General features: G+C 41.2%; 2 protein-coding genes across 2 annotated transcripts in view; one reads left to right on the top strand and one right to left on the bottom strand.

The window, feature by feature from the left end:
* Window positions 1-3232: 3232 nt before the first annotated feature.
* crkl (v-crk avian sarcoma virus CT10 oncogene homolog-like) overlaps window positions 3233-24363 on the bottom strand; it is a 35133-nt gene continuing 14002 nt past the window's right edge. Inside the window, exon 3 of the mRNA XM_047373348.1 lies at window positions 3233-4647. Coding sequence (XP_047229304.1) covers window positions 4603-4647 — 45 coding nt within the window. The 3' untranslated portion in view covers window positions 3233-4602. The remainder of the gene's footprint in view (window positions 4648-24363) is intronic.
* LOC124872913 (T-box-containing protein TBX6L-like) lies at window positions 12165-22703 on the top strand. Its single transcript, XM_047373346.1, has 10 exons — window positions 12165-12236; window positions 12692-12839; window positions 12967-13069; window positions 13646-13810; window positions 13902-14048; window positions 15823-15899; window positions 16019-16092; window positions 16298-16502; window positions 16638-16835; window positions 22567-22703. Exons 1-10 carry the CDS (start codon window positions 12221-12223, stop codon window positions 22655-22657), a joined length of 1224 nt encoding a protein of 407 aa, XP_047229302.1. The 5' UTR covers window positions 12165-12220; the 3' UTR covers window positions 22658-22703.

Raw genomic sequence — 24363 nt, 5'->3', positions numbered from 1 at the left:
GATGACAAAGCTTTTTCTACATATAATGTGTGAAAAATATTCTGTACAATTCACCTGAAAGAAAATGTCAGAACAATACAAAATAAAAATAAAAAGGTGCAATAACCTGAAGCATAGATTACATATCCTTAAATTCTCTTTGTTGTTGCACATTTTGATTAAATATTAGCATTCAGTCATGTTTGATAGGAGTCTATCAGCATCCCACATTTTGATTTAGTAATATTTGCTTGGTCTGCCTTGCAAATGTTTTCCAAATCTGTTCAGTTGTGAGGGTGTCTTGTCCAGTTTCCCTCACCAGTTTCTGTTTTGTATTTTCAATAATTGTAAACTTCTCCTGACTGATACCTTTGTAGGTCGCTGATCAATTGTAAAACCTTTCTTTTATTAAAAGGATGCAACTGCAGAAAAGTCAGAAAGACCCTACTTGGATAGCTGACCTTTACTACGAGTTAAGAGGATTAAGTACATTTGATGGCAGGCGCAAACTCAAGAAGACTGAATGTTGACACCGCAACAAAAAATGGCTTAAAAATTATTAGTTCATAGGTATGCACACAGTTGCAACTGGATATGTTTTTCCTTTAAATAGTACATGGTAAATGTTATGTTATGGGTGGAAACAGTTTTAAAATTTTATTCCATGCCCTCCTTTGGACATCACAAAAATCTGACATTTTAACACTTTTTAGAAGCGGCTATAATTGTAACAGTGTGTGGCTTAGACAAAATCCACAAAAAAAAAAATCTAAATTGTGCACCCAATTCTTATTGTTAAAGTTCACTGTTATGATATGGAGTTTTGAAGAAAATTCAAACTGAAAGACTAACCTCCACCCCCGACCGTCCTATGACTCAACCGTGCGTCTCTCCTCCATCCAATCAGCGTCACATCCGCATGTGTCTTCAATCAATCATCCTCCGAGGCTTCGCTTTTAAGGACCTCCAGTCATGGATTTCCCGCTCTTTAGCTGAGCTTCGACCCTCCTCCGCCCCACCTCCACCATCTCCCTTCCATACTCCTCTTGGCTCTCTTACCTGCTTAGGCCTTCACTCCACCACCAGTATCAGATCCCAAGGGGGGAAGACTTATCTAATTCTAAGCCTAAGACGTTCTTTCAAGCACATGTCATTCTCAGCATTCATGTCTTCCTCCGGGGTCTTTGATGAGTGTGAGCATTTTGGGCAGAAATGTTGCATTGAGGCAGATGAAGATGGTATTGACAAGAGCTGCTCTCCATCACTTTGATATCCTTGCATTTTTCTCTGCAGTGGTCACTGCTGTTAATAAAGTATGCAAACAAAAACCTATCTATCAAATTGTGAGAGATCTGCTGACAGAGGATTATACAGAATGCCAGTGTTTCTTAAATATCAGAGAAAAAACAAACTGATGCAAGAATATTTGTTTGCTCTGACACATCCGACCTGGAGATCAAAGTCAGCTAGACGTCAAGTACAGTCCTCCTTTGGCAGACATAATGCACATAATGAAAACACATAATGAGCACCACAAGTTAGTTAGATCTCACCATTAACAAGTACAGACTGTAGATGCTGATGAGTGTTTGCGAGATTATGGATGTTTGTTAGTGTATTCTACCCCGCAGCAAGAAATTCAACCCAACCCAGCAGAATGCAAACTCAGAACTTTACTCTTTTAGAGGTAAAATTAAGTTTAAGAGTTTACAAAGTCACTCATTCACCACTTCTGCCAACAGCAGCATGTTTTCCTTCCTTTTTCCTGACACAATCCACTGGTGTTAATTAACTGGTGGAGAGCACCTGTACCCACAGGCGAACACAGCCGTTATTGGGCAGATCCTGTGTGGGGTGGGAGCTAACTAACAATTAACAAGCCATCTAGTTAATGTAGAATATTTGGGATGTTTCTGAAGACACTTTGTTCTGGGAAAAAATGTATGCTTGATCTTTGACATTTCACTTTCCAAGGTTTAAAAAGGGCAAGGCAGAACCAACCAATTACATTGCAATTAAAATATTCAGGACTTGGCAAAACTGCAAACAAAGCTGAGAGCCTGCAGTGGAACTCCTGACAGGATGGGTTGCTGGAGGGTGGCATATAGTAAACAGAAACAACAGGAAGAAAGTGGAAGAAAAATTTAAAATCGCCGTAATACAATGATACAGAAATTAGACACAAACACACAAGTGAAATGAACTGGAAGCCAGAAAGCAAAATGACTTGTAAGCATCTTCTGGTCATATCTAGAATCAATTCTAGACTAGTTTTTGGCACCCTTGGTCATTGTGGTCCAAATCTCTGGAATTCCCTTCCTCAACATCTCAGACTAGTTTCAACACTGTCCAGCTTTAAAAGTAAAATTATTTATTTTCTCAAGCCTTGGGATAGGCTTATATTCTTAGCTTGGGAAATCCTTATCTTTCCTGTTTTTATTACATTTATTTTATTCTTGATTTTATGGCACTTGAATTGGGCTATTTTTATTGTTTTATCGCTGTTTTATTATATGTATTTGTTTGCTCTTAGCCCATTAAGTCTTTGATTGTCATGTAAAATAAGTTTTATATATAAATTTGAGTGGTTGATAAGAAGGGTGACCGGAGGGTGTGTTCCAACTACAGGGGGATCACACTCCTCAGCCTCCCTGGTAAGGCCTACGCCAGAGTATTGGAGAGGAGAGTCCAGCCGATAGTCGAACCTCGGCTTCAGGAGGAGCAGTGTGGTTTTCCTCCCGGCCGTGGAACACTGGACCAGCTCTATACCCTCTACAAGGTACTTGAGGAGGAGAAAGCATTCGACTGTGTCCCTCGTGATGCCCTGTGGGGGGTGCTCCAGGAGTATGGAGTCAGGGGCCCTTTATTAGGGGCCATCCGGTCCTTGTACGAGCGGAGCAGGAGTTTGGTCCACATTGCCGGCACTAAGTCGGACCTGTTCCCAGTGCATGTTGGACTCCGGCAGGGCTGCCCTTTGTCACCGGTTCTGTTCATAACTTTTATGGACAGGATTTCTAGGTGCAGCCAAGGGCCGGAGGGGGGTCTGGTTTGGGGACCAGTGGATTTCGTCTCTTCTTTTTGCGGATGACGTGGTCCTGCTGGCCCCCTCTAGCCAAGACCTACAGCATGCGTTGGGGCGGTTCGCAGCCGAGTGTGAAGCGGCTGGGATGAAGATCAGCTCTTCCAAGTCTGAGGCCGTGGTACTCGACCGGAAAAGGGTGGCTTGTCCTCTTCAGGTTGGAGGGGAGCTCCTGCCTCAAGTGGAGGAGTTCAAGTATCTTAGGGTCTTGTTCACGAGTGAGGGAAGAATGGATCACATCACATGATAATGTTTTTTGTCAAGAAGCAATTTGTATTTTAAATTAATTTAATGAGAATGTTGTAAACCAGGTATTTAACCTTGTTATTTTTGGCTCCATCTGTCTTTTTTTGACCAATGCAGCCACATTTATAGAAACACACTCCCTGAAACCAGTATCTGTTAAATTCATGAAGAAATGTATTACATTTCAGAAAACAGATTTTAGATGTATGGTGAGATGCTAAATGCTGAAACTAAACCGTGAAATTTAATATATGTTTATATAACCTCAATTTCAGTGTGTCGGAACAGTTGTTTTCATATTGAATCCATGAAAGTTGCACTTCGAAGGGCTTGCTCAGAGATCCTTGATATAAGGTAGGAGTGTAAAGGTAAATCTAAATTATGGTTCAGTACATGCCTCGGTTTTGGGTCATGCTTCAGTGGCAAATTGAAAATGCCAAATTCTAAGTTTCCTTTCACTTCTTTTAAATAACCGTCACAGAAACAGGGACGGAAAAATAATCACCTTTACGGGTGAAGTGGCCCATGGATACCAGCTATGTATATCGAGGCCGAATTAATGGACTGGTAACTTCACTTTGAAATTGAAAACATTTTACAAACTCTAAGCCTATTCATAATAAACATTGTTCCACAATCCAAATGTCAAATAAAAAGTTACAAGTAAAATTATACTGCAAGCCGTTTTAGCATTTATTTAATATCAATGAAAATTAATGAATGCCCCTATGGCTTTCCATATCCACTCTGTGGTTTTATACATTAATTTGCTTTAGTGCTGCTGGGAAATTATAGACCTTTTCAGCATTTATTGCATTTGATTGTTTCTCTGCATATGGAAGGGTTTTGAGATTTTGGGCTCTAAGGGGCAAACCCCCTACAAAGACTGGGAGGTGGTGCTTTTTGGGCAGAGGAGCAGCTGTCGTTCTCGTTGTCCATTCAGCTCTCAGTCTGTCCTCAAACACAGATCAAAGCAGGAACCCTGAAGCTGGCGCAGGTGCTGAATAAATAACATTGTTCTCTGAACGCCTGACAAAGAGTAACACTTGAGTTGTAGGAGATTGTTGGAGGTAATGGGCTTGTTGGTGTGCTTGTATAAATAGTAATAAGTTGACGAAACACAAAAAGTTGTAAATCCCTGTCCATAGGATTTAAGATGAAAGTTATAAACATTAACATCGGACTCCCTATAAGGGAGGAAATTGGAAATTTATTTAAATGTGTGAGGTGCTCCTGGCAGGCCACAGAGTCGTTTCTTTCGTCGTAAAATGGCACCCGAAGACCCACGGCTCCTATTGTCACTGGCAGGGCTCCTGTAGGTCGGGTAGAGCCAATCGATCAGTCTGAAATGAAGCAAACAGAGGCTGAAATATTTGCTGCTGGGGCAATTTCCTACAAAACCTGGAAAGTGTTGGTGTGAAAGATGTAACAGTCTGTTAACTGTGAGATGCAACACTCAGATGATGAATTTCTTTTAATTACAGTGATTCTACTGTTATTAAAAGAAAACAGACATCACCTAAGCAGGAATTATTTGTTTTTTTTACAATATGTAATATGTAACATTGTAATATTATACAATGTGTCATTGTATAATATTATTTTGACAAACTGAAAACTGTTTTTGGACTTTTTGTATTAGGTAAACTATTTGATTTTATTTTTTTTTTTTTTGAATATATAAATTGCCTACACATAAATAGGGTAAGAACTGAAACCTCTAAAAACACGTCTTTGCACATTTTCTTTGTGTTGTGCTGCCCCCTGTTGGTTACAATATAACTTTTTACAAGCGTTTACAGCACTATTTTTCTTCCTCCTTTCTTCAGTGTTTTTCTATCAACATGTTTCCTAAATATCCATTTGATCTTCAGTACTTAGTCAGACTTTCATATTTAAAAACAGTTAATGCGTTAATGCAAAGATTTCTGAGGTAATCCCCCTTTGTCTTTGGCGTTTAGAGCAAAAACTAAATCTTTACAGTAGCATTTCCACTTACCCATCTGAACAATACTGGAAAGAAATTATTTGATTTTTGCTAGGCAAAACATAAAAGAAAATTTAAAATTCATTACATTATTTTGAATTACCACTACCTTTGTTATTTTCTCCACTGTATCTTGTATCAAAAATACCAAACTTCTTCTTCATCCTTCGATCATTGGGTTGTTTTCTTATGTAAAGACAAACTCCAAAACTGGATTTTATCTACAACTATAAAAAGTAGACCAGTGCATCAGCCTTTTTTTAATCAAAAATAGGAATAAACATATGTGTTGTCATTTTTCAAGAACTGTAAATCTAATTTGTGGGAAGAAAAACAAATGTATACAAATTCAGTATTTAAAAGTTATAAATAGTGCAAACAAATAAATGTCACTATATACACTGACAGTCAAAAGTTTTAGAAACACTTTGTCATTTAATGGTTTTCTTTTTTTCATGACCATTTACATTGTATGTAGATTCTTACTGATGGCATCAAACTGTGATTGAACACATATGGAATTATGTAGCAAATGAAAATATTGTGAAAGAACTTTAATTATATTTATTTTCCTTAAAGTAGCAACCCTTTGCTGTGATGACCGAAATGTTAACCTTTGACTGTCTCTCAATGCACCTCTGGGAAGTTCTTTCAAGACTCTTTGAAAAACCATTTCAGGTGACCTCCTCATGAAGCTCATGGAGAGAACGTTAAGAGAGCAAATGGTGGCTATTTTGAAGAATCTAAAATATGAAAACGTTTAGTTATTACACACCTTATGTTTACTACATAATTCCATGTGTGCTCGTCCATAGTTTTGTTGCCTTTGGTCTAGAATGTAGAATCTATAATGTAAATAGTCATGAAAATAAGGAGACCCATTAAGTGAGAAAGTGTATCTAAAACGTTTGACCCGTAGTGTCTGTTAAAAAAAAATATTTAAAAGTTCAGTGCAGAACCTTTTGAAATGTGTCATGGGTGAGCTGGTGATGTCACTTTTTCACAGTTTGGCGATTCAGGGCTCTCATTCTTCATTAAAGCTGTTTGAGGTAATTTTCCTGCTTTGGATAGACTTCTGCTTTTCCCTTGAAACACAAGGCTCTATTTTTATTTATTTTTTTAGCTTTATGCTTCAGGCTGTGGGTCACAACAGACAAGCAGGTCTTTCACTATTTTTTATCACTTCAACAGGAAGGACTCCATTCTCATGTCTTAATTTCTCTTTTCATCCCTTTCTGTCCTTGTCCCTCACTGGGTTCTCAACAAGGTGTCAAACACACATCATCACTCACAAGTCCAGCATCTGTTTTTAGGCAACACCTTTTTACATCAGGAAAACTATTCCCTTGACATCATGATGGACCGATAAAGTGCTCTATTCGCTTTGTTTGTCCGTCCAGGAAGAACCTTCCACTGTGAAGAGGTTCTGTGAGGTTCTCGCTGTTATGACACAATTATCAGGAAAATAATAGAATATTGCATGAGATATTAAAAGAATACAGTTTGATTAATTGACCCGAACCCCTTAAACCTGAAGTTTAGCTAGCAAAGGATGCTTAACATTTGGTAATATTCTAATCATTTTCTAGCAAATATTTTCAACCCTCCCTTATATTATTTAGCTTGTGCTGTTTGTGGTAAAATGGATGAACACCATTTGCCTAGTTCCGGCTAGTGATTTTACCACTTATTTGTGTTCAAGGAACTAAAGGAGGAGGTGCGGCCTAACTTCCTGTATTTGAAGACAATGAATGGATGATGGATGGATGCAATAAAAATGAGGTCAATCACTCAATCGTGTTATGATGGAGGGGAAAAACAAAAAAATCTAACAGCTGAAACCTCCACTTTCTGTTTATGTACAAGCTAGCAATATCAACGCAGCACGGACATTTCTCAGAGTCAGAAAAGTTTAAAACTTCCACTAGCTGTTGCTTCAACTGAGTCCATTGACTCCTGTTACAGTTGAAGGTATAAATAATTTTTAAAAATCATCTTAAACCAAATCATAACTTCTTGTTTATGTATAAACTAGATCTAACACTGCAGCACAGCTACCTATTTCAGGAGATGTGAAAAGTTGCAATTTAAAACACATCAGCCACTTCTTCTTAAAAAAGGCCAATGAATTATGTTATAAAAGTGCAGAAATAAGGTAAAAGTGTCAGAAACTGAATCACCACATCTTGTTTATGTATAGACTTGTGTTAGCATTGTAACAATGCTACCTCCTTAAGGAAATTGGAAAAGTTGCAGTTTGAAAGTACCGTTGACCACTGCTTCATTAAGGAGACCAGTGGTTTATGCTATACAGAAATTGAGAAACAAGAAAATTAAAGCAGCAGAGACTTAATCCCTTTATGTTGCTTAAATATAGGCTTGTATAGGCTTTGCAGCACAGCTAGCTCCTTAAGGACATCAGAAAGGTGGCGGGTTATTATTCCAGTCTTCAAAAATGAGGTAAATGTATGCGTTTCTTTTCATGTTTCTTTCTTCATTGTTATGTTCTTAACATTGCTTACTGTTTTTTATCTTAGAAAATCAATGCATTAATGCATCAACACATTAAAAACTACTGAGAATGTATTAAAAACGTTTTTTAAACTAAAATGTATTCCTCCTTTGTTTCAAATCTACATTCAAAATGCTTTTTACAGAATATTCCAGCAGGTGGCAATACCAGCAAATAAAGCTTTAGATGAAAGTTCTCTGTGGTTTCTCAGCCAATTTTTTTCTTTTCTATTAAACTAGTTCAGCATCTCTGAATATATCCCGTTATGAATGTCTGTTTACCGTAATAACTTTGTAAAAAGACAAAAAGGGGATGCAATGCACATAATATAATTTAAAATGTATATGCTTGTGGCTATTCTTCCCTTCAGACTTTGCCTATAGACCTTTTTAGGCCTTATCATCTTCCAAACTCCAGCTTGATTACATGATTTCTCTTTATTCAAACTATGTTAGACATCCTGCTGTTTAATACCCTGTTCTTTCTGCTTCTGAGTTCCCACTGAAAAATTACTTTCACTTTGCAGCTAGATGATTCATTCAGCACATTCTTCATTCTGTTTAGATCAATTGTCACATCAGAACCATTATCTGTTGCCAGTCTACATTGTGATTCTGGGTTACTGGTATTTAAGGATTTTTTTTTTCTCACCCACACAAATCTATATACGCGCCTCTGCCCCCTTCTCTGATAATGACATTTTTTTTCTCGGGAAGACTGCATCATTTAGGGAGCTTTCCAACTTTTTGGGTCGAACAGCATCCATCGTGGTTAACCAAACACACACCACATCTGATGTTCCACCAAAACATAACCTATGCATTGCATCTTCCAGCTGCACTTCAGCATGCAACCACAGCATTTCCTGTGTCATACGATATTTTTACTGCAACAGCAACTGATGCAGCTGAACATGCAGAACAAATATCACAGAGAATAGCCATAACTCATTGCATCTAGTTATAGCTATTTTCACATTTATGTTTCAATTTGCGAAATGTATGCAAAACATTTTATGCATTGCTTTTAAACTCTAACTTTAAAAAAATTATTGACTTTATAGTTCTACTCACTTTGACAGAATACGTTTAGCAGAGGCAGATGTGGTTGCATCGCTGCAGAGGTGACATACGCCACAGGCTAGAACAGAGCAAATTCCATTTTCAAGCATACGATTGATTCAGGGAGATAAGGAATGTTCCAACTTGTCTTTTCTTGAAGCAAAAAGTTCTTGTAAAGGCACTAAGTCAGTCTCTTAGTCATTCAAAACATTCCCTAAAAAACAAAATACAGTATCACTACATATCCACCAGAATTGTGTTTTGCTTCAAAACTTTACCCAAGGCAAGAAATGTTTTCTTGATACAGTGGCAATATTTTAGGAGAAAGATCATTTTGTACTTAGAATATTATTGGTCTACTTTGCTTATATCTACAATCAAGTGAAAACGAATGTACACCCAAAATATATTTTCTAAGATTAAAAAATCAGCTACCTTTGCAGCCATACCAGCAGATAATGGATGCATTATTATAGACTATATGACAGGCATCAAGGCATCTTCTTTTAAAATGATTCCCTGATACTCATCAGTATTTCTTCTGTGAAAAAGATAAACCAATTCATAACTTCAAAAATAAGTATTACCCTGTTTTGCTGAATTAAGTTCTTATTGATGTTTTCCAACTTTTACACCAAGCTTTGACATTGAATCGCTTAACATTTGACCCCCCTATTTTATATAAAAAAATACCCTGCTGTTTGACATTGTTCTTCTTTCTAAACAGATTATAATCAGAACTTTGACCAGGCCATTCTGGTCATGATCATTTTCAGGCACTTTCTCTCATGTACTTAGCCCTTATGTATTGCCAAGAGTATTGTAATACCCATCCAAACCACTGAATTCAGGTATTCCAATCACTTCCATGGCTACAGGTTTATAAAATCCAGCACCTAGTAATGCAGACTGTTAAAATAAAATAATGGATCACAGTCCGAAGCTTGGTGATTTCCAGAGAGGTACCGCGATATGACGGCACCTGTACAATAAATCAATTCATGAAATTAACTCTTTGCTAAACATTCCATTATCTGTTGGTATCAACACACGGAAATGTATTGGAAACAAAAGTAGCAGCAATAGCGTGGCATGTTATGTATAATCATAAAATGGAAACTATGAGAATTTGAGTCAGCAGATCCAAATTGTCAAACCACACGTAGCTTTCATATTAGCCTAGGAACAGTGCATAGAGAGCTTCATGGAAAGGGTTTTCATGGCTGTGAAGCTGCTTCAAAACCTTACATTACCAAAGAATGTCACCTATGGACTGTAGAAGCAGAGATGTGTTCTCTGGATTGACAAATCATTTTTCCTTGTTTTGCAATTTGATGGACTAATCTGGGTTTGGCAGTTGCCAAGAGAATGGTATTAGCCTGACTGCATTGTGCTAAGTGCAAAGTTTGGTAGATTGTAAAAGATGATATGGGCTTGTTTTTCAGAGTTGAGCATGGCCACATAGTTTAAGTAAAACCGAGTCTTAATGTTGCAGCATACCTGGACATCTTGGACAAATTCATGCTTCCAAATATGCAGGCATAGTATGGGGTAGGTCCCTTCCTGTTGCAACATGACACATTTGAGACAGATGAGAGCAGAGACTGCAAACCAGGCCTTCCTGTCCAACATCTTTGGCCTTGTGGAAATCCTCCCTGGAAAAGCTGAGGATGTTAAAGCAGTAAAAGGTGGATCAGCTCCATATTAAAGCCTTTGTATCAAGAATGGGATGTTATTAGAGTCAATGTAAGGACATGTGTTTCAACACTTTTGACTAAATAATCAGTCATCCTTCATCAGTCAATGTTTTAATAGATTGCTACAGGTTGCTCAGTAACTGAAGCTCAAGGCGAGTCTTTTAGAGACGATTTTAAATTGGATTGTAATTATTTAGAATCAAATAATTATTTTATACAGTCCTACCTTTGTCCCCTTCATTGCGTCACCTATCCTTGTAAACTGGCTTTCAAGCAGAAGAGAGGCCAATCTTCCCCCCAGGATTCTTGAAAGGTATCATGATGCAGACATGGGGGGTGGGTGTAGTGAGGCCATTTGGCAAGATAAGGGGAGTTAGCCATTGTCAAGGCCAGACCTAAAACTTCAGCTACCTCTGTGATTTCCCATCCTGTACCCAATACACATTCACTGTCGTCAGACAGTTTTATTCTGATCTCCTTCCCTGCCACTTAGAGAACTAAAACAAATGTGTTCTTTTAATTCTCATTACTACAGACAGCATTGCAAATTAAAAATTTTATAAATAAAAAAAATATATTTTTTACAAAAAACATTTTTAAAAGGGTGATGTGCATTAACTAGCTTTCCCAGAAACTGTAATTTTTGTCCAATCTTCTTTAAAAAAACAGCTTAAAGTCAGTCGAAAGGGATGATGATCATTCACTTGAATGTGCTTTGATTTAAGCAATGCCCTTGTTGCTCAGGAAGGTGCTCTTCTACTCCACTCTCAAGTCTTTTCTATGCTGACCAGCTTCTCTGACCAATTCCGCCTCAGAATAATGTTACCACCACCATGTTTCACAGTAGGGATGGTGTGTTCAGAGTGATGTGCAGTTTAGATTTCCACCTTTGTCTTGATCTACAGCTCATCCAGAGTCAACAAGAGTCAGCTGACTGTTTTGTTTAATAATCCAACACTGCTCAAAACTTCACCACACCTTTATCCCTGACATGTCTGGTGTGGTTCTTGGTCTTCATGATGCTATTCTCTAACAAAGCTCTGAGACTCCCACACAACAGCTGTATTTACATTGAGAATTAATTACAAAATTAATTTCAAATAGACTAATTAGGTGATTTGTGAGAGCAGTTGGTTGCACAGGATTTTATTTAGAGGTAGCAGAAAAGGGTCTGAATACTAATCCACAACCCGCTTTTTGTATTATTACTTGTTAAGTCAAGCACAAATTGTTGGAAATTGGTTGGAAATTGTGCTACAAGATAGCTCATTCATTAATGTAGCCTTTAATATAAAGCCTGTTCATTTTCCCCAAAATCTTAGAATAAAATGTGAAATCATAGCATGTCCACTACCTGGTTCTTTGAAGGTATACATGCTGACTTTTATCACAATGTTGCTATAATCAGAAATCTGATCAAGAGACTGACTGAAATCTTGTTGCACTGTGTTTAAATTTGCAGAAAACAGTTTTCCTTTTTTACCTGCCACCTCAGTCTCTCTCCTTGATTTTCTTTTTTCCTTCCAGGCGGGTTAGACCACACCTATTCAGTGATAACCAATCATGTTTAAGCTTTAGCAGACCCCTGATCCTGTTTAAATATTTGAAAGCAGTGGTTTTCCTGTGGTTTGGTTGCTGATAGCAGCACAACACAGTAACATGCCCAACTTTTCAGGTAAGATAGGCTTTTTTTAATAATGAATATGCATTTTAAGCATGACATTGAATCTACACATTTCAACTATTATGATCTGTTGGTGCAGCTGAAGAATGATCCTTATAAAACTCTATTGATTACATTCTCATCCCAAACAATTTGCTTTATTGCAAAAAATCGGCTATGTCTCTTTGGATTGTGTGACATTGTATAGAGATTTAAGCTCTTTTCAAAGTACTGTAAATTAAAAAAAACAGTGTAGAAAAATATGAGTTTGGGAGACTTTGCAAGACCGCATTTCACTTAACATTGCATTATATTTTCTGCACATTCACTTAACATTGCATTATATTTTCTGCACAGCAGTAAAAACCATTTCAGTCATTTGGACAACAAATAAAGCTGATATCTTTACATGTATATTTTCATTTTTTTGTTAATTTATTTTCGCCCCCTTACTGATTTTCCAACAGATCTGAGATTGAACCTCGGCATGCCACTGTCTTCATCAGCCACTAACTCTTACCAGCAGAGCTGCATACAAATGACCCTGGAGAACTCAGAGCTATGGAAGTCTTTTCACACCATAGGAACAGAGATGATAATTACCAAACATGGAAGGTAACAATACTGATAGTTGCCCTACTGCTAAGATCTGAATAACTGCAGATGTAATTTTTGCAAAGAAGGAGGAAAGTATTTTCCAAAAACAGTTAAAGCAACTTTTAACACACTATGTTTATCTTAGGAGAATGTTTCCACACTGCAGCATAAGTCTATCTGGGCTTCAACCCTTTGCAAATTATGTCATCATGGTGGATATAGTCCCTGCAGACAACTTCAAATACAAGGTATGCTCATATGCAACACATGCCCAGTATGTTCTTTGTTCCTGTGTGGATTTAACCCATCAGGCTGCGGAATATAGGAGCAGTTTGCAGTCAGACACTGTTCTGCCCTGTCTGCCTGTGACCGTTCACTGCTGCATATCAAAGCCTTTCATTGCTTCCTGTTTGTGCACTCCCAGCTGGAAGCCCAATCAATTAGCATCCCGGCCTCATTCACAGTCGATGAACGAGGAGCAGTCTGCCATACCGTACATGCAGCAGCTCCTATCGCTCTCTGCGGCCCATTTGGTCTCAGCTGTTGCTGTCAACACACAGTTGAAAACAGTGTGCTGCAAATCAAAGCTCTTATGGAGAACTTTGGGAGGTGTCTGTGAAGACCGGGATGTAAAACTGAGTGATTATGAACTTTCCTTCAGAAAAAAGAGTATTGTCACAGTCCTTGTTGTCTGCCAGCGAACATTAGAAGAAATTAAAATTGATTTTTTGCTTCTTGGAGGATCTTGATTAATTACTTGTATCCTGAGGTCTCTCATGTGGTAATGCTTGATCTCTCCTTCCCCCCCATCTGTCTCTCTGTAGTGGAAGAAGAAGCAGTGGGAGGTCGCAGGGAAGTCTGAGCCCCAGCCCCCACTTCGGACATACATTCACCCTAACTCCCCTGCTGTTGGAAGTCAATGGATGGAGCAGTCATTGTCCTTCCTCAAGATGAAGCTCACCAACAACACCTTGGATCAGCATGGCCATGTAAAAACACTGCTTTACACATTAAAACTGAAATGATAAGGTCCTTATTCTGGGTGACTTACCCTAGTTACTTTCCTTTTTTACTCTTCAGATTATCCTTCACTCCATGCAACGCTACTACCCACGGTTTCATGTGATACAGGCAGACAGTCCACACACTGTGAGTTGGGGGTCGTTTCAGACCTTCTCGTTCCCAGAGACGGTTTTCACTGCTGTTACTGCTTACCAAAATCCAAAGGTACCAATGAAACTTAACACGCTAATAGACATTCAAGTCATTCCCATAAACAGTGCCAGGAAAAAGTATCTTAACCTCTTGACCTTTTTTTGATAGACATTAACAAATAATCAGAATCACCTTTAATCCCCAAGTTTGTACACTTCGGTTCCACTTTGCTTTTAATGAAGACATTATAAATATTAATCTATAAACAATTATTGGGAAACAATATTGGGAAAAATGTTCCTTGGAAATATGTATGTCTGCAGTGTTTTTACAAGACAAGGTGGAATTATTGCAAATATGCACGGTGTCAATCTGGGAACTATGACCATTCATCAGAGGAACAGCCTGGGGAAAGAAACTGTCTATGTGGTGGTTGGTTTTTGCAAATAGCACGCTTTAGTGACGACCTGTAGATACAAGTTTAGAAACAGTTTGTGTCCAGGATGTGCAGGGTATGCAGAGGTGTTAGCTGCCCTTTTCTTGACTCTAGACTTGTACAAGTCCTGGATGAGAGAAGGTCAGCCATCTCTCTGCAGACACGATAGGTCATTGCAGTTTGAGCCAAACCACACAGTGATAGATGTGCACAGGACAGTCTAAATATTGGCTGCGTAGATAGTTTGTTTTCAGCCCCACTAAGTCAGCTGCTAGTCTTTTGGAGTTTGTCTCTACGTGCTTTGCATATCTACAGACTAACATCTGTGCTCATTCTTCCTTGCAAAATAACACATCTTCAGCAGATCGAATGGTGTTAGATCACTAATGGTCTCTAACACACAATTTTCAACTCTTGCCACAGATCCTCAGCTGGATTTAGGCAGGACTTTAAGTTGGTTATTTTAACTCATGCAGCGTATATCACCTCAACTATTCAATTTTATATCTTGTTTTATATCTTTAAATCTTTGTCCTGCTGGATTGTGAATCTCTAAGCTTTTTGGAACTTCTAACAGGTTTTTTCCAGCATTGCTCTGCACTTAGCCACATTGATCTTCCCATCAACTCTGACAAGATTCAATGTCCCTACAGAAGAAAAGCCCCTCCATAGCATAATGCTGCCTTCACCATGTTGACATGACAATGGGGATTGTGTGTTACTGGAGACGTTACAATTGTCCTGTCGTCAGATTTTCCCCACTGAGCTATGGATCTCTGCAGCTCTAGGGGAGCAACTACCTCTTGGCTACCCCTGTGATTATCTGATCCACATTTTAGGTGTCAGTTTTGGTGAACGGCCATGTCTTCTTAGGTTTGCAGTCCTGCCTTATTTTTTCCATTTCTGTACAATAAATTGAACAGTTACCTTAGGATTTCAATAAGTGTGATGTTTTATAAACTAACCCTGCTTAAAAACTCTCCACAACCTTCTCCCAGACCAGTCTGCTATGTTCCTTGGCCTGTTAGTTCACAAACCTCACATGGATTTAGACTAAAATTAAATTACACACAGGTGGACTTTATTATTTAAATCACTTTTGAAGGTTGCACTGGATATTATTTAGAGTTATCAGATTAAAGGGGCTGAATACAAATGCATGCCACACTTCGGATTTTCATTTGTAAAAAAAATCTTTAATGGATTTACTTTTGCTTTCGACATAAAATTTGAACAAAGTACATTGAAGTTTGTGATTGTAGTGTAAAAAGGATCAAAGGATGTGATTACTTCTTCTTGCACTGCAATTTATAACAATGTGTGGCAGTTTAGTTTAACACTGAACCAAGTCAGATGTTCATTTTGGCTTAAAAAAAGGAACGGCATTCATATTTTCCTGTCTTTGTTTAGATTACCAGACTGAAGATTGACCATAATCCATTTGCAAAAGGATTTAGGGAAGGAGGGACCCATTCTCATAGTAAAAGGTACATTTATTTAGCATTTTATTAAACATTAGCTTATACATCCTCAGTTCTTTTACACTGCCCCATGTGCCTTTTGGAGTTTCTGGGTAAATAACCAAATTTTTGACACAATCTTTTAGGCACCGTTCAAATAAAAGTTCCCCTACAAAAAAGTCCACAGAAGACAAGAAAAGTCTCTGTAACAGTGAAACAGGTACTTTTTTTTTTCATTTTACTCTGTTTTCAAATCTGTTTCTAATACACTTATTCAATTATGTACAGTAATTATATTAGGTTCCATTCTGAAGTTTAGTGTCTTGCACAGCCAGAATTGGGGATCAAACCCTCAGACTATGAGATGACCACAAGATAGTATGGATGAAAATATCTCACAAATGGATGTTGTATTTCCTCCTCAGGCCTACAGAGGATGCCCTCCCCCTCTCAGTCAGCACAGGCCGGGAAGAAGAGGGCCTGGACGCAGCAGTCACTGAAGACAGGTCACCTTTCCCCATTGGCCCTAGAGCAGGACTTGTCAGAGAGGACACACTCTGAGCCCCTGGAGCTGCAGGAGTACAACTACAGCTGCGAAGAACAGATGGTCCCTGCATACCAACCTTACAGGTTTGAAAATCTAATATAGGGGACAAATCAGCATCCAATCATGATGGAATATTGTGTTTCACACAACGGCAATTGTTAATTAGATACTACCATGTACTGTATAACACTTTTATTGGATCCGTTTCTGCCCTTCAGATCTGTGGAATACCCCAGATTCCCATTACCTACCACTAACCGAGATCCAACAGAGACCCCGATCCACGCTCCATCTCACCTACTCTCCACAATGGAACACAGCACCCAGCAACAGGAATACCGCTACAGTTACCAACAGGGCCACCACAGCAACCCAGCAGACTGGAGCCAGTACCCACTTTTCCCGTACTCCTGCTGGTAAACTTTGACACCAATCAATTATGTCCTGGTTAAAAGAGGGGCTTTAGGTATGTTTGGATACAACTTAATAAACTTGACCAATTTTGAAAAAGCTTGACTTTTTTTGTCAGTTTAGGAATGATGGGATATTCTCTTACATTTCTCCCATGTTTCCATACCGCTTGCAAAACGCTTTTAACATTTTGTTAGGTTGTATTTATACTCGGTTTAAATTACATGCTGGTGATGTATTTATTAAATAGGTGACTTCTGAAGGCAATTAATGAGGCTGAATTTTATTTAGTGATATCAGAGTAAAACTGCATTCAGATGCACTCCACATGTTTCAGATTCAAATTTTTATTGTAAAATATTTTTGAAACAACTGATCCTTTTCTGGCCATTTGCTGTTCTTTCTGTTCATCTACCACATAAATCCATTAAAATTTGTGGTTGTAACGTGACAAAATGTACAAAGGTTTAAGGGCTATGAATACAAGGCACTGTATTTCAAAGCCAACTTCTAGCTTTAACATATTCCTTGTGTTTTTTGGGGGGTTACCCAATATTCAGTAGCACATCTTGCTAGGTTGATAGCTTAATGTAAAGAAAAATTAAAGGTGTGGGAAAAAGTCACCCAAGAAGTTTAAACAGCAGTTCACCTGTGGTTACACTGTGGCAGTTAATTGTATCAGTAACACTACTGGATCACTTTGCCAATATTGACCCTTATGTGGTACCTACTTGTTGCCTTTTTGTCCCTTCCTACTTGCATTTGTACCCATAAACAAACTAACTGGCACACATCTACTTAAACCATAGCATTTTTGTTTTTAGTTAGGTATTTTAGTCAATTAATGGAAGTAAAAAGTCATTAAAATTCTCAAATGTTCGTTCGTTCGTTCGTCGTCTTCCGCTTATCCAGGACCGGGTCGCGGGGGCAGCAGACTCAGCAGAGACGCCCAGACGTCCCTCTCTCCAGACACCTCCTCCAGTTCCTCCAGGGGGAGCCCAAGGCGTTCTCAGGCCAGCCGAGAGACATAGTCACTCCAGCGTGTCCTGGGCCGTCCCCTGGGCCTCCTACCGGTGGGACGTGCCTGGAACACCTCCCGAGGAAGGCGTTCAGGAGGCATCCGGTATAGATGCCCGAGCCACCTCAATTGGCTCCTCTCAATGTGGAGGAGCAGCGGCTCTACTCCGAGCCCCTCCCGGATGGCCGAGCTCCTCACCCTATCTCTAAGGGAGTGCCCGGCCACCCTACGGAGGAAGCTCATTCAGCCGCTTGTATCCGTGATCTCGTTCTTTCGGTCATGACCCAAAGTTCATGGCCATAGGTGAGGGTAGGAACGTAGACCGACCAGTAAATTGAGAGCTTTGCTTTTCGGCTCAGCTCTCTCTTCACCACAATGGACCGGCACAGCGCCCCCATTACTGTGGCAGCCGCACTGATCCGTCTGTCGATCTCCCGCTCCATTCTTCCCTCACTCGTGAACAAGACCCCGAGATACTTAAACTCCTCCACTTGAGGCAGGAACTCCCCTCCAACCTGAAGAGGACAAGCCACCCTTTTCCGGTCGAGTACCATGGCCTCGGACTTGGAGGAGCTGATCCTCATCCCAGCCGCTTCACACTCGGCTGCGAACCGCCACAGCGCATGCTGTAGGTCTTGGCTAGAGGGGGCCAGCAGGACCACGTCATCCGCAAAAATAAGAGACGAAATCCACTGGTCCCCAAACCAGACCCCCTCCGGCCCTTGGCTGCGTCTAGAAATCCTGTCCATAAAAGTTATGAACAGGACCGGTGACAAAGGGCAGCCCTGCCAGAGTCCAACATGCACCGGGAACAGGTCCGACTTAGTGCCGGCAATGTGAACCAAACTCCTGCTCCGCTTGTACAGAGACCGGATGGCCCCTAGTAAAGGGCCCCCGATTCCATACTCCTAGAGCACCCCCCACAGGGCATCACAAGGGACACAGTCGAATGCTTTCTCCAGGTCCACAAAGGACATGTGGACCGGTTGGGCAAACTCCCATGAACCCTCGAGTACCCTGTAAAGGGTATAGAGCTGGTCCAGTGTTCCACGGCCGGGACGAAAACCACACTGCTCCTCCTGAAGCCAGGGTTCAACTATCGGCCGGACTCTCCTCTCAAATACCCTGGCGTAGGCCTTACCAGGAAGGCTGAGGAGTGTGATCCCCCTGTAGTTGGAACACACCCTCCGGTCCCCCTTCTTATAAAGGGGGACCACCACCCCAGTCTGCCAGTCCAGAGGCACTGTCCCCGACCGCCACGCAATGTTGAAGAGGCGTGTCAACCATGACAGCCCTACAACATCCAGAGATTTGAGGTACTCAGGGCAGATCTCATCCACCCCCGAAGCCTTGCCACCGCGGAGCTTTTTAACCACCTCGGTGACTTCAGCCTGGGTGATGAAAGAGTCCAACCCCGAGTCCCCAGCCTCTGTTTCCACCACGGAATGCGTGATGGCAGGATTGAGGATATCCTCGAAGTACTCCTTCCACCGCCCGATAATGTCCTCAGTCGAGGTCAGCAGTCTCCCGCCCCCACTATAAACAGTGTTGGCAAAGCACTGCTTCCCCCTCCTGAGGCGCTGGACGGTTTGCCAGAATCGCTTCGAGGCCAACCGGTAGTCCTTCTCCATGGCCTCACCGAACTCTTCCCAGGCCCGAGGTTTTGCCTCTGCCACAGCCCGGGCCGCAGCACGCTTGGCCTCACGGTACCCGTCAGCCGCCTCAGGAGTCCCACAAGCCAACCACAGCCGATAGGACTCCTTCTTCAGCTTAACAGCATCCCTTACTGCCAGTGTCCACCACCGGGTTCTGGGATTGCCGCCACGACAGGCACCGCAGACCTTACGGCTGCAGCTATGGGCAGCAGCATCGACAATAGATGCGGAGAACATGGTCCACTCGGACTCTATGTCTCCAACATCCCCCGGGATCTGGTCGAAGCTCTCCCGGAGGTGGGAGTTGAATACATCCCTGGCCGAGGGCTCCGCCAGGTGTTCCCAGCAGACCCTCACTATGCGCTTGGGCCTGCCAAGTCTGTCTGGCTTTCTCCTCCTCCAGCGGATCCAACTCACCACCAGGTGATGATCAGTGGACAGCTCAGCCCCTCTCTTCACCCGAGTGTCCAAAACATGCGGCCGAAGGTCTGATGATACGACAACAAAGTCGATCATCGACCTCCTGCCTAGGGTGTCCTGGTGCCAAGTGCACTGATGGACACCCTTATGTTTGAACATGGTGTTCGTTATGGACAATCCGTGACTAGCACAGAAGTCCAATAACAAAACACCACTCGGATTCAGATCGGGGAGGCCATTCCTCCCGATCACGCCTCTCCAGGTGTCACTGTCGTTCCCCACGTGGGCGTTGAAGTCCCCCAGCAGAATAATGGAGTCCCCGGGAGGGGCACTATCCAGCACCCCCGACAGGGACGCCAAGAAGGCCGGGTACTCCGCACTACCACTCGGCCCGTAGGCTGAAATGATAGTCAGAGACCTCTCCCCAACCCGAAGGCGCAGGGATACGACCCTCTCATCCACTGGGGTAAACCCCAACACGAGACGGCTGAGCTGGGGGGCAACAAGCAAACCCACACCAGCCCGCCGCCTCTCCCCGTGGGCCACTCCAGAGTAGAAGAGAGTCCAACCCCTCTCAAGGAGATGGGTTCCAGAGTCCACGCTGTGCGTGGAGGCGAGCCCGACTATTTCTAGTCGATATCTCTCGACCTCCCGCACAAGCTCAGGCTCCTTCCCCCCAGCGAGGTGACATTCCACGTCCCTAGAGCCAGCCTAAGCATCCGGGGATCGGGCCGCTGAGGTCTCCACCTTCGTCCGCCACCCAATCCTCTTTGCACCGGTCCCTCACGGTTCCCCCTACAGGTGGTGGGCCCACTGGGGGATGGCCTCGCGTCTCTCGTTCGGGCCGGCCGGGTCCCGCGAGGAGCAACCCAGCCACCAGGCGCTCTCCGACGAGTCCCGACCCCAGGCCTGGCTCCAGGGTGGGACCCCGGTTCCGCCGTACCGGGCGACGTCACGTGCCTCGATATTTTGTTCTTCATGAGGGGTTCTTGAACCATTCTTTGTCTGACCCATCACCTAGAGTCTGTTTGCCATGGGAGACCCTACCAGGGGCATTTAGGCCCCAGACAACATAGCCTCTAGGATCATTTGAGCACTCAAACCCCTCCACCACGTTAAGGTGACGGTTCAAGGAGGGGAAAATTCTCAAATGTCACATTTAATTTATATGTGTATTTGTTTCTGAAAACTTTGTACTTCATCCTATTACTATTTAGTTTTTTGATCTTTTTCCCCATTTGAGCTACACGACTCAAACTATCACATGCTATGTCCTCCCATCAAACCAGCATTAATTAAACTCCTGTTGGTATTGTTATTGGAAACAAAAAAGCATATTTCCTTACAGCAGATTGTGAATAGATTCCAACAATTTATAGTAAATTATTAATTGTCAGAGCCAACATGCAAAGTCCCCCTGGTCAGTGTCGGTTCTTGCATAAACGACACTCTGGGTGAGCCCCCCTTCAGCCACCACCATTACTATGTTTCTGATGATTTAACTTCTTCAAATTTCCCGGCTGAACATAGCTAAAGGTACAGCACTATCACTTTAGGTAAAAGAAAAGAAAACATCACAGAATAACTTGCACCTCATCCCATATGGGTACTGTGTGACTGACAGCAAACACCACCTTATCTCCCAATTGCAGAGGGCACCAGTTAGATCCCTATTGAGAGCAGATGCATAAAAGCTACAGAAAACCTGCTCAGGGTGCAAGAGACAGCTAAAGAAGTTTTAATATTAGATGGTGCTTGTGCCATGTAATGAGATCAGGCACGTTTACTTGGGGCTTTCAGTGGAATTTGCTTTGGGTTAAATGTGTTTCTGCTTCTTGACCAACAACATCCAGAATTTATTCAGGCTCTGAGCCTAAAGTGCAGCCACTTTGGTCAAAGTCTAAGGCATAAGATATGTAAGCAAATTAAGTGTGCTTATTTGTATTACTCCTGCACAGCCGTCACAGTGGGTGACACTGTACAGTGGCTTCAAAACAGTAAAACCAGGAAGTGTTCATTAAAAATAAAATTTAGTTTTGTTACATTTTAGCAGACATGAAGGTGCTTTTATAGACCCTCTGCAACAATCAGATGTCATGGTGTTATTGCTTTAATCATACATGCACATAGCTGGCTAAATTTCTTCCCTCCAGTTCTGAATAATAATGTTTGGTATTGTTTGCATTTTATTCACTCCTTTCTTTGCCAGTTGTATCAAGTTTCCATTTTAATTTCCACTGAAACCTGCAAACTTTGAACTGTATTAAGTTCAGTTGTCATCCTTCAAACCCCATTCACCCCGGCATACACACACCGTATATATGTAACTTCTCAGAGACATTAACAACTAGATAGCAAAAAAAAAAAAAGAAATCAATGTATGTATGGGTGGGTAGGTGGATGGAAAGCATAAAATGCTTTTTTTGTTTAAGTTTTCCACAAATGAGATGATGCCTGCCGGCTAGTTCACGCTGTCAACTAGAGCTGTGCTGCTGCCTTAAAGGTGATTTTTTCCAAAATCTTCAGAATAAATCAAGCATACCATGATGATTTGGGTGCTCAATTTAAGCTGCAAAACCTCCAGCTGTCCCCTGCATTTCATGTGATATGCCTGCCTGCCAGCTTCTTCTTTGTTCCCTTCAGCTTCTCCACCACCCCATCACCTCAATGTGCTCCGAGGTCAGAGACCCTCCCTTTACTTCCTAACAGGTTAAGGGGAGTAGAGATGTGCTAATGTTGAGCAGGATGACCACAACGGAATCACAACCAAGACACCAAACTCAACTTAAAGTGTATTAGATAATAAAGATCTATTAAAACATTTACAAATGAGTTGTCTGACTGAAATGTAACACAGGTTTCACAAATCCCAAACTGTATTTCAAAGAATATCTGTATGATCTAGAGTTATCTATAAAACCAGTAGCATCTGACCTGAGAAAGAGATAACAGGCAGCTAAATGTGGAGTCACCCTTATGCTCTGGCATGCTTCCCCCGGCAGACGGCAGGAACGTCTGCCGCTGTAAATGTTTTACGAGATAGAAAAGAGAAACTCTATCTGGGACACATACAAAGCCTCAGGGAGCTGGGTTGCTAAAGAATATATTATAAAGCACAAACGCACACGTTTTTTTGTTAAATCCAATTTTGTTAACATCATCGTACAAAGTGCTTTAAGAGAGGCAAACATAGCACGGACTATGGAGCATGTTTGGTTTCAGTCACGTATTGAGCTTGAGAACTTAACAAAGAACATAGTGGCTTAAACATAAGAGGGTGTTCTGTTAGGTCTTCCAGAGAGACACTTTCTGAAAAAGTATTCATTCCCCTGTCCCACATTTTGTAGCATTTCTACCACAAACTTCAATGTATTTGATTAAGATTTCATGTGGTGAACCAAAACAAAGTAGGACAACATTTCTATTTACCCCTCTTTACTCCAATGCCCCTAAATAAAATTTAAAGCAACATCTCCCGAACTCTGGAGGAGCTGCAGAGATGTTCAGCTCATGTGGACAGATGTGTTGACAGGACAACCTTTAGTCATGAACCACACAAACCTGGCCTTTATGAAAGAGAGGCAAGAAGAAAGCCACTAAATTGAAAGACATTATCTAGTCCTCTTTGCAGCCATGTAGGGGACATAGCAAACATGTGGTATTGGTCATGCAAGAACTTTTCAGCTTACATGCAAAATGCTATATGTGGAAGCAAACCAACATTGCACATCACCAAGAACAAACAATTCTCACCATCAAACATGGGGGTGGCAGCATCATGGAGTGGAGATGCATTCTTTCAGCAACTACTAGCAAGATCAGTATTTTATGAATGTCAGATTTAAGCACATTTCAAGAATTGTCAATATCTATGATTTTCCAGCACCTTACATTGGGCAAAACTCAAATTACAAGCTCCTAAAAAGCACCTAAATAGTACAGACTGGTACAAAATAGTATTCACTGTTGTTTTCATATTTTCCCACTCAATAATATAGGGTTTGCCCTCGTTTTGGCCTGGGAGCATTTTAAGTCCAATTTCGCAGATGTTGTGCAAAGTCAGGCATTAACGGGTAAAATGTATATTTGCGTCATTTATGTCAAGGCATCTTTTGACTTTTCCAGGTTCTGAAATATGCTTTAAAAACATTATGCACAAAAGCAATGTTCATAAACAGATTTTTATTCAATCCAGATATCAATCTAATTTCTTATAGAAAGGTGTGATAGGGGCAGATTGGTGCTGCATGACCACATCATCCTTGTGTGCCAGGAAGCTCCCTGCACAAATGTCCACTGTTGCAGGTTTACACGTTGAAGGCAGTTCTTTATAGGAGCTGGTTTGCACGTTTGAAACAAGTCTAGGAGGTATAATTTTTTTGTGTAGAACATGGTGGCATTTATATGAGCAGCCTTTTAATTACAGAAAGATCTTTAAAG

Source organism: Girardinichthys multiradiatus, chromosome 8 (genome assembly GCF_021462225.1).
Source record: "Girardinichthys multiradiatus isolate DD_20200921_A chromosome 8, DD_fGirMul_XY1, whole genome shotgun sequence".
NCBI lineage: Eukaryota > Metazoa > Chordata > Actinopteri > Cyprinodontiformes > Goodeidae > Girardinichthys > Girardinichthys multiradiatus.
The sequence above is the reverse complement of the archived record's forward strand: the minus strand, read 5'-3'. Positions and strand labels throughout refer to the sequence as shown.

What these genes read in the sequence shown, in the direction of transcription:
- LOC124872913 (XM_047373346.1), top strand. An exon ending in CAGACAACTTCAAATACAAG is followed by an intron (nt 13,070 to 13,645) that starts GTATGCTCATAT and finishes GTCTCTCTGTAG; the next exon opens with TGGAAGAAGAAGCAGTGGGA. An exon ending in ACCCATTCTCATAGTAAAAG is followed by an intron (nt 15,900 to 16,018) that starts GTACATTTATTT and finishes ACAATCTTTTAG; the next exon opens with GCACCGTTCAAATAAAAGTT.